Here is an 11,261-nt window from a genome sequence, read left to right on the forward strand (position 1 = left end):
GTGCATGCCCTACAGGAGCACTGTACGTGTAGGGGATTGTTTAAAAAACAAATGAGGGTTAAAGAGGAGACGTAAAAACACTGACAGGTAACATTAATGAAAATCCTAAGTTAAAAATCACACATTACCAGGTTATAGTCCAACAGGTTTAATTGGAAGCACACTAGCCTTCGGAGTACCAACCACCTGACGAAGGGGCGGCGCTCCGAAAGCTAGTGGGCTTCCAATTAAACCTGTTGGACTATAACTTGGTGTCGTGTGATTTTTAACTTTGTACACCCTAGTCCAACACCAGCATCTCCAAATCATGAAAATACAAAGGTATTATGCAAATATATTACGGGTAAGAGAATAACTAGGGAAAGAATAAGACCCATGACAATTCAAAGTGGCAATTGGTATGTGGAGCCAAGAGACATAACTGAGATTTCAAATGAGTATTTTGTTCCTATATTCATTATAGAGAGGATAATGTAGAGATAAAAATCAGGAGGGAGATTGTGACATACTTGAACAAATTAGAGAGGTTTTAATGGTTCCAGCTGGCTTTAAAAAGTGGACAAATTGCCAGATCAAGATGGGATGTATCCTAGATTACTGTGTGTGGTAAGGGAGGAGATTGCAGGGAGCACTGACATTAATTTTAAAATACTTTCTGGACACATGAAGGGTGCCAAAGGACTGTAGGACAGCTACTTTGGTACCATTATTCAAGAAAGGTGGCAGGGATAAAACAAGAAACTACAGGCTAGCAAATCTAATGTGAAACTATTAGAAAAAGTTCTGAAGGTCAGAAATAATTGCCTTATGGAGAGGCATGGATTAATCATGGATAGTCAGCATGGCTGTGTGTGAGAGAGATCATATCAACAAATTAGAACTTTGAAGTGGTTACTAGATGTGTAGATGTGGGTAGTGCAGTTGATGTAGTTCACATGTACTTCAGTAGGGCTTTAGACAAAGTCTTAGATGGCAGACTGTTTTAAGAAATTAAGTGCCCAGGGATTCTGGACAATTTGTCAAATTGGTTCCTAATTTGGCTTAGTGACAGAAAGCTGAGGGCGATGGTCAAAGTGTGTTTTTGTGACTGGAGGCAGACCCACAGAGTTTGATATTGGTTTCCTTGCTATCTGCAGTGTACATTAATGATCTAGATATGAGGAACAATTAGCAAATTCACAGATGACAAAAACTAGGGCTGTAGTGGTAGACAGCAAGGAGTAAAGCCTCAAATTACATGATGACATAGATGAACTGGTTAGATGGGCTAAACAGTGATATGTATAATTTAATCCTTAAAATTGAGAGGTGATGCATTTTGGGAGGACTAACAAGGTAAATGAGACCACATTGAATAGTAAGACCCTATGGATTAGAGAATCAGAGGGATTTTGGAGTGCACAGCCATAGATCCATGGAAGCAGCAGGACAGGTAGAGATGGTGGTTAAAAAGGCTTATGTCATACTTACCTTTAGTCAAGACATTGAATACAGGAGCAAACAGGTTATAAAAGAACCGTATATAACAGCTGGAGTGCTGTTCTGGTTGCCACACTATAGGGTGGATGTGATTATACCAGAACGCGCACAGAGGATATTCATTCACTAGAACGTTGCCTCGGTTGGAGTGATTCAGCTACGGAGAGAGACTAGATAGGCTGAGGAAATTTTCCCTAGAGTAGCAAAGGCCAAGGAGGGTAGTCAGAAATTTTCCACTTAGTTGGGTCAATCACAAAGGGGTACAATTTAAAACAAGGAGTGGGAAATTTTCTTCCACTCAGAGGGTGGTAACATGGAACTCACTGCCTAAGAGGGGAAAAGGCAGGGAACAACGACATTTAAGAGCTATTCAGATAAGCACTGGAATGCCAAAGCACATTGAGCCAGGTGCTGAAAAATAGAAATGGAATAGACACAGATGCTTGATTACTGGCATAGATACAATGGGCTTAAGGGCATTTTCTCCTGGTTGTAAAAACTCTATGACACTTAGTTACATGTAGGAAAGCAATAGTTTAATTCATTAACTCCTGACAATTCATTGCGGATCAACAAATTAAATTTTGCTACCTCAATTTTCTATTACAGCTTGGCCTTGGGAGAAAATGCTTGCAAAAGTGATTTTTACTTCAAGTAATGTTTGGTGGGTAGTGCGATGCGGATAAATGGGGTAACCAACTTGTTTGTAGAAGGCGAGTTTGACATTTTTTAAAAAATGAGACTCTCCCCATGCCCATCAAAAAACAGCTGCTAGCTTCCTACCTACCAGTTTAGCTGCTTTAGGAATATTAATCAGGTTGGCTGCTGGGTATCTTCTGCTTGAAACACTTTGCAAAGTAACCAGGACAGCCAAGTTGCCAAATAAGAACCAACTCTTTTGCCACTGCTCATGGAACCTTGACTCCAAACAGGAAATATAATCCAGAATTATAAATCAGATTCAAATATTCAGAGTAAGATAAGTCATTGTTAATGGAAAAAGTATGAGATTGGGAGAGTGATAATAGAGACATAATTAAAAATAAAATGTGTTGAATTTTTTTTAAAATCCCTGTTAAATGCTGAACAAATATAATTCCACATTTGTAAATGCAAATTTTCAAGGTCAGGATTGGAATTATAACATATCATACATTAAAGAAAAATGTATACCTGAATGTATGATACCCAACTTTATCTGTCATTTAAGTTGGTTAACCATTGCAACTTCAACTCCTACGTGATTTCAATGGGGAGTCTAATGGCAAGCCACTGTAATAACAAAGCCTATGTAGGAACAGAGTAACTCAGATGTTAACTCCTGTTTTTTTCTCCCCACTTTTTCCACATGTGGATTCTGGAAAATGCTGCCTTACATACTCCACATGAATAGTGAGTTCCAATAGCTTTAGCATTATTCTCAACTCATAAAATAAACAATTATTCCGCAAAATACTCACATCCCTCAACTTACATGAGGCAGTCCTCCTTGATGAAGGAGCAGTGGTCCGAAAGCTAGAGTTTCCAAATAAACCCGTTGGACTATAACCTGGTGTCATGTGATATTTGATCTTGTTCAACCCAGTCAAACACCTCCACATCAGGACAGCATGGAGAATCACACAATCTGCAATCTGATCTCACTTTGACCAACATTCTGGTTGATCCCATAGCTCATATGAAACAATATGAATCTTCCCAATCTGTGAAAAGCCTTTAAAATGTCAGCAGTACTCAAACTTCATTGAAGGTGAAATAGAACAAGATTAAATTAGATTTAATGTACCTTCTTTAATATGTATTAATACTGAATACTCAATATCCCCAGAAAGAAACTATTTATTGGCAAATGGTTGGATCTCAGAACGAACCTTTAATGTACTGAGTTAGAATCTGCTGTAGCTTGCCATTTTTATTGATTCATAGAAAAAAAGTCAGACAGCTGCAGTTCACTTACATTCTCAGTCAACAAATTTAATAAAACAAACTAGGATTGTCCAGAACTTTCAAACAAAAATTACTCAAACTCAAACAAATGTTCTCAGACAACACAGCACTCACCTCTTTTGATGGGTTGGTTGGGGGTGTAAAAATAGTTTTCCAATAGGACCACACGAACATGACAAATGATAGATGAAATACCACAAGGTAGATAACTGAAACAAAGAAAGAATGAAAGCATTTTAAAGTTAGCAAAATGTACAATGCTCTAGTGTTCACAGTGCATTTTCCTAAACAATACCATGATACTGGAACCCACATAAGTTTTCAATGCAAGTGGTGTAGTGCGTTTGTACTAACTCTTTGTCAGACCAGTTTAAAATCAATTCCATTACTCTAGGCTTCCCTCCAGAAAATAATCTCACAATCTTTCCTTCAAAGATGCGACATTCCCTCTGGCAAAGCATTCCAACAGTGTAAAGAAATTTCTCCCAATACACCAATTTATAAAACACTATAGCAGATGATTTCTAATCAACAAATGAAACAAAATCAATGTAAAGAAATGGAGGAATTGACGAGAGACTGTCAATAAAAATTTAGTTAAAATGATGGGCTTATAATATTTATTTCACAAGAGTGAGATTGAAATGCAAAGCGATTTGGGATGGGATTTCTAAAGTGAAAGCCTGAAATGATGAAACATCTGCCAACACTGAAGGGTGAGGTGGTGGAAGAGAATACACATAGGATCAGAATTGCATAACTGAAAGATGCAGAGTGACATTTAGAACTGGGGAAGTTACAGTAACAGGTGGGGCAAAATAGTGGAGGAAACAGTAAGAGAAGCCACTAGTGAAGATATACAACCTGTATCTGGACAGAGGGGAATCCAAAATTTACAGCACAGACATTCCACCCAATGCCCATTTAAATTGGCAAGTAACCATCTAGTCTAATCCAGAGCCTAGCACTTGCTCTCCAGTCTTATAGGAAACAGCACTTCAAACACATCAAACAAAATCAAAGTACTTTTTAAACAGCAGAATGTTGAGGGTTTCTGCATCTACCATACTTCCATGAAGCAAGTACCAGATTCCCACCACTCTTTTTCTTGAATCGCCTCCAAATTTGCTCCCTCCCAGCCTAAATCTATCACCTAGTTATCAACTCCTCAAAAGGAATAGTGCCTCCCTATCTACTCTTAGCCACTCAATTACATACACTTCAATTAAATCTACCCCTAAACTCTGAAAACAACCCTGGCTTACACAAATCTTTTCTCATAACTAAAATTCTCCAAATTCCACATAATTTCCCTCTGTACCCTCTATAACACAATATATCTGCAAAATGTGGCAGCCAAAATGGTGGTATAACTGGTGTTTTATACAGTTCAAGTGTAACTCCCCAGCTCCTATACCACCTTGGCTAATAAATGCAAGTTTCCCATATGCCTTTTTAGTGACCACATCCACCTGCTCAGTCACCTTCAGGGTTATGTGTATATGCAAAGTCCTCGGAGTTATATCTTGAAGCGGTAGTGTCACAAAGTTGGATAATGGAGAATCAGCAATGAAAGTTACATTGGAAACCAGAGTGGCAGTGATTTTTTTTTGGACTTGGTACAGTTAGGAATTTGCAATCTGAAAGGTAATGGAGTGTTAGAAATTAAGTAGCACAAACTGGTGCCGTCTAAATAACCAGAGACCCAGTAGATGATCAGTAAAACGTCAGACCTCTTTAAGGCATTGGGTGGTATAGTGGCAATGTCATTGGAACAGTAATCCAGGGTCTGAGGCTTGTGTGTCAAGGCCAGGTGTATAAATCTCTCATGCCAGTTGGTGGATTTTGAATGTAATTGATAAAAGTCTAACATATAAAAATATGAAACTGGTGTTGGGAATTGTAGCCATGAAATTTCTATGTATGACTGTAAAAAAAAACTTGTTTGGCTCATTCATGTCCACCAGAGATGAAAATCTGGCATCCATGCCTGGCATACATGTGACTCAAGACCCATAGCAGAGTGAGCCCTTTGAACTGGCCTAGCAAGCCGCTCAGTTCAAAAACATTTAGGGATGGGCAGCATGTACTGCCTACCAGTGACACCAAATGTACATGAAAAATATAAGGAAAAAGGAAATAAGGTCATCAGGAAATGCAGTTAAGCAAATCAGAGTTGAGTGGAGAGAGACTCAAAGCTTAAGTTAATAGCAAGACTGCCTACTTACAGGGCATTAGCTACAGACTGAAGGATGTTATATGCATGGTGAGGGTGACAGCAAAGAATAGCAGAAAAAATGGCAATTGCACAGCATATAGCAGTTGTACAATTTCATTTTTATTTAAGGGATATGGGCGTCGCTGACTGAATCAACATTTATTGCCCACTCCTAATTTTCCTGGAGGTGGTAGTGGCAAGCTGACATCAAGAACCACTGCTGTCCTTGGGTGTAAGGATACCCACAGCGCTGTTAGGAAGAATGTTCCCAGTGTTTCATCCAGCAACAGTGAAGGCGCAGCAATGTAACTCCAAGCCAGGATGGTGTATGGCTTGGAGAGGACCTAGCAGATGGTGGTGTTCACATGCATATGCTACTTTGTCCTTTTAGGTGGGAGAGATTGTGGATTTGGAATATGTTGTCAGAGAAGCCATGATGAATTACTGTTGTGCAGTGCAGTAGATGGTACATAAAGCTACTACCTCACAGTGGTGGTGGAGAGAGTCAATGTTGAAGGCAGTGGATGTGGTGCCAGTCAAGCAAGCTGCTTTATTCGGAATCCTGTCCAGCTTGAGTGTTGTTGAGTCCAGCTGCACTCTTCAAGACAACTGCTTCATAGAACAAGAGTCTCAAGTTGTCCAAGCAAAGTTGGAAATGACACACAGCATTTGTGAAGCTACAACTAGAGTACTGCCTGCACAGATAGGATCATCTTATTTAAAGAGGATACAACGCACACTGGATGCAACTCAGGGAAAGCTTACAAAGGCAATTCCTGGGATGAAGACAGTGTCTTATGAGGAAAGGATAAATAGGTTAGATCTGTACTCACTGGAGTTGAGAAGACTGAAAAGCAATCTTGATGTAATATACAAGGTTCTGAATGGGCTCAGGTGCGTAATGTTGAAAGGATGTTTCAACTCAACGGGAATCTAGTAGTCAGGTTCAAAACAAGGGGTCTTGTATTTAAGATAAGTTGAAGAGGAATTTATTTTCCTAAAGGTTATGAATTTTTAGGATTGCTTCTTCTAGAAAGCAAGTTCAAATCCAAGTTAGAAAGATTTTGATCTACAAAGAGAGTCAAGTCTAGTCCCATTTGCCAGCACTTGGTAGAGGTACCATCCCTCTAAAGCCTTCCTATTCATATATCCACTTAGATGCCTTTTAAATGTTGCAATTGTACCAGCCTCCACCACTTCCTCTGGCAGCTAATTCCATATATGCACCACCCTCTGCATGAAGTAGTTGCCTCTTAGGTCCCTTTTCTATCTTTCTCCTCTCACTTACACTGTCTGGTTCTGGACCCGCAACTCCACTTTCAAGAAACTATGAACCAAGGTCTCTTTGTTCAGCAACACTCCCCAGGACCTTACCATTAACTGCATAAGACCTGCCTTGATTTGCCTTTTCAAAGTGCAGCACCTCAACACTTATCTAATCTCCATCTGCTACTCCTCGGCCCTTCGACTCATCTGATCAAGATCCCGTTTGTACTCTCGGGTAATATTCTTCACTGTCCACTACACCTCCAATTTTTGGTGTCATCTGCAAATCTACTGATTATACCTCCTATGTTCACACCCAAAGCATTTATATAAATGACAAAAAACAGTGAACCCAGCACCGATCCTTGCGGCACACCACTGGTCAAAGATCTCCAGGCTGAAAAGCAACCCTCGACTACCACCTCTGTTTTACCTTTGAGCCAGTTCTGTATCCAAACAGCTAGTTCTCTCTGTATTCCATGTGATCTAATCTTACTGACCGGTCTACCATGAGGAACCTTGTTGAACACCTTACTGAAGTTCATACAGATCACATCCACCGCTCTGATCTCATCAATCTTCTTCATTACTTTTTCAACACTCAAATCAAGTTAGTGAGATGATTTCCCATGCATAAAGCCACATTGACCATCACTAATCAGTCCCTGCCTTTCCAAATACATGCAAATCCTGTCCCTCAGGATTCCCTCCAACAATTTGCCCACCACCAATGTCAGGCTCACCGTCCTCTTGTTCCCTGGCTTTCCCTGACCAACTTTCTGAAATAGTAGCATCATCAAAGCCAACCTCCAGTCTTCCAGCGCCTCACCTATGGCATTTGATGATATAAATATCTCAGCAAGCAGCCCAGCAGTCACTTCCCTAGCTTCCCACAGAATTCTAAGGCACACTTGATCAGGTCCTGGGGATTTATCCACCTTTTAATTTGGAAAATCTGCTTGCTCCTAAGAGCCCACCTCTAAAGTTCCTAAAAGGAAGCAGTGAATACCATATTATAGAAATAAAACTACTAATTTGCTGATATTCTAACATAAGGCACAACTGCAACTCAGTGAGTGACTGCTTGCTTAACAGTTGTATGAGCGATGTTCCAACGTAGGATTGAGTTTATTAAATAATACTCATGGCTTTTTTTTAGGAAATGAGACATTAGTATATTCTGCTTAATTATGGTCAATGAAACACACGGGTATCATGTGGTCCTTTGTGAATGCAAATGTGTGTTAATTGAAATCAGGTCAAAAACAAAAATGCTGGAGGTTTGCTTTTCTAGCTTGGCTAATAGACTCAAATGGTGGAGGAAAATCACTTTTTATATCCTGCTATATTATGGTGAAGCCACTTTTGAGGTAAAAAGCTTTTAGTCAAAGACAGTTTTGTATTTTAAATTGGCTGAGCTCTGTAATCACATTACTTTGAAATTAAGTTCTCCTAATATTTATATGATGACACGACAATCCAGGTTGTACAGTTTTAGAGTTTGAATTAATTCTTGGTAGTGTGACATGCTGGAGAACAAATGAATGTTTTTCAAAGTGAGTTTTTAAAATAACTGGTTCTAGGCAGCAGCAGATATTGTGAAGAAATAGTTCTTTTAACTGAAATACATTGATAGGCTTTGGAATTTTCTGGAATACTTTGATATTATCTCCAATGTCTAATTATTACAATCATTATGGAGGCGAAATACATATTTTCTAAGCAGCCAAAACTACTTTGGAGATGATTGCTTGTCCTCAACAAACTAGAAACCTAACAGGGAAAAGCTGTAAGGAAAAGTATATTCATACAATGATTGACATCTTGAGGAATCCAGTCAAGGAGACAATAGAAAGCGATTTCAGTAAAATGACCATCTCCCTTATCATAAATTGGGCGTACTTGCCTAGCCAAATCAACACTGATCGTGCACTGGACTTGACAATGCTAACTATACACATGCAAAACAAATCCTCTAAAATAATTTAACTTTAGCAGAACAGTAAATATGCAAGTCTAATGGATTCATAATTGCAATTATCATTTACAATTGCTATGTCTGATCAGTCTCTTCCTCAAAATTCTTCTGAATCTTTCCCAACATGAAGGAAAGGTCTGTACAGACCAGCAACTTTGCCTGTATACGGGAGATTGCCCCAGTGAAAAATAGTGGACAATAACAATAAAGACATGTAAAATTACAAAGAAAAAGACTAGCTGTAGGTAAACATTTATGAACCATCAGTATATACACCTCAAATTAAATCTCTAATCCCCTTATAAATTCCTCATAACACACAGACATGAAGAAAGGTGTGTGTTACAGCCAGAAAAACTGGAAAGGCAGCTTAATGGATCTTGTTCACAAGGTTTAAAAGGTGATTTTTATGTTTCTCAGTATTCCTTCTCTGGATGCTTTCACTTGCTGACAGGAGGCAGACGATGACTGGTTCATAGCTATAAAGGAACTCTGACTTATTAATTCAAAGTTACAGCTTACAGCAACTGCCAAGATAAAATAAATTGGTTTTCTTCAGGCTAAAATCAGAAGTCAAAAGACTCCAGGTTATAGTGCAACAGGTTTATTGAAATCACAAGCATTTGGAGCACTGCTCCTTCATCAGGCATGTGTCACGGGCAGAAAGACTGATACATTTCACCTGATGGAGTAGCATTCTGAAAGCTTGTGATTTCAAATAAACCTGTTGGACTACAACCTGATGTCACATGACTTCTGATTTTGTCCACTCCAATCCAACACCGGCACCTCCACATCATTTCTTCAGGCTAAAAGAGTTTTTTTTAAAACTGCGCAGGATAAAGGCTGCTCCTGGGTTGGAGAAGATCTGATGGCTTCTTTCTAACTTGGTTCTCAGGTAGTTGAACAGCTTGCAGCTATGGACAATCACAGTCATTGTCAGGCAGGAAGGCATTGATGACTGGTCACTAGTCCACAGACCAATTAGCTACTTGTCAGCAGAATGTACAGTTGTACACACCCATAGCTCCAGCTTCTTTACACCTTCTCCAATGACAGCTTGAACCAGCAGTTGTGTAAACAGTAATTACAATGAATGCCAGATTAATTGCCTCTTGATGCCCTTACAGCATGAAGTGAGGAAAACAATATGCAGTTAGCTAAATGTTAATCAATCAGAGTAGACTTTGACTGACATGAACATATGCCCTTGACAAAGTTAGGCATATCTCTTGACAGTGGTAAAACCCTCAAAAGTCCTGGGTATACACATTCAAATTGACTAGAAGTGGACAGCCAGATGCATAATAAAAGAACAATAATAGACATTTTTAAAAAAATGAAAGGACTGCAGGTGTTTAAAATCAGAAACAAAAACAGAAGTTGCTGGAAAAGCTCAAGTCTGGCAGCATCTGTGAAGTGAAATCAAAGCTAACATTTCAGGTCTGTTCCAAGGTAGAGTCATCAGACCTAAAATGCTGACTTTCTCTGCACAGATGCTGCCAGACCTGCTGAGTTTTTCCAGCAACTTCTGTTTTTGTTTCAAAAACAGACATTGGTTCTCTGATCTCTCATCCTTTCAAGTCCTTTTCCATAATCTATTGATTTACACTGGCTATATGTATCCCTTGTGCCCATGTGGCACTTGGCCTCACAGATCAAAAGAAAACACACCTGCACACTGAAATTGATCTTTAGCTATCAGTAGGTGTTGTACGACAACACCCTTCAAGTCACCAAATTTGAAATCCTATGAACAAGGATTAATATTTGTACAATGTTGAGAAATTTCTTGAGATAAATCGATCCAACTTCAAAATTGGTTAGCCCCACTACACCTAGAGTAAGCAACATGACTCAGACATTTGATAATTTTCAGCCCTGTAAGATCAAGTATTCAAAAGTATCCATGTAGCCCTATTCTCTTTGGCTCTTGTTCTCAATGAAGTATTTAAATTGTGAAATGTATATGTGGTTTAATACCTTTCAGTTATGAGTGGTGTATAGGCTTCTAACTTCAACATAATTTCACCTTTTTTAAAATCTCTCATTCAACAACTTGTTATCTACTAAATTGTTTGCCTACTGTATCCTTTGGTACTGAAGGGCAGTTCCATGGTTACATGTCTTTAACTTGATTACTAAGCCACATGAATTTTTCAACGCAAGTTATACAGTCATTGAACCCTCAAGCTGGAAGCTTGTTTCTTGAATAAAGTATTATATTTCAGAGAATAACTTCTTAGATATAAAATGAAAGCTCAACATTTCAAAAATAATCAGCATAATCATATCAGTCATATGCACAAAAATTAAAAAAAAAGTCTTGGTTGGTTACTAAATTATTAAACCAAGATGTTAAGGTATGAATAG

The 11,261-nt window shown here is 38.8% G+C and overlaps 1 protein-coding gene across 3 annotated transcripts in view; it reads right to left on the reverse strand.

The window, feature by feature from the left end:
• LOC122550742 (palmitoyltransferase ZDHHC20-B) overlaps positions 1–11,261 on the reverse strand; it is a 141,716-nt gene that overhangs the window by 81,759 nt on the left and 48,696 nt on the right. For all 3 annotated transcript variants that reach the window (XM_087988169.1, XM_043691932.2, XM_043691931.2), the window contains exon 3: positions 3,541–3,635. In XM_087988169.1, coding sequence (XP_087844295.1) covers positions 3,541–3,635 — 95 coding nt within the window. The remainder of the gene's footprint in view (positions 1–3,540; positions 3,636–11,261) is intronic.

The sequence above is a fragment of the Chiloscyllium plagiosum genome, unplaced genomic scaffold, assembly GCF_037043375.1.
Source record: "Chiloscyllium plagiosum isolate Xiang-an unplaced genomic scaffold, Cpla_swu_hap1 HiC_scaffold_6, whole genome shotgun sequence".
In the NCBI taxonomy this organism is placed as follows: domain Eukaryota; kingdom Metazoa; phylum Chordata; class Chondrichthyes; order Orectolobiformes; family Hemiscylliidae; genus Chiloscyllium; species Chiloscyllium plagiosum.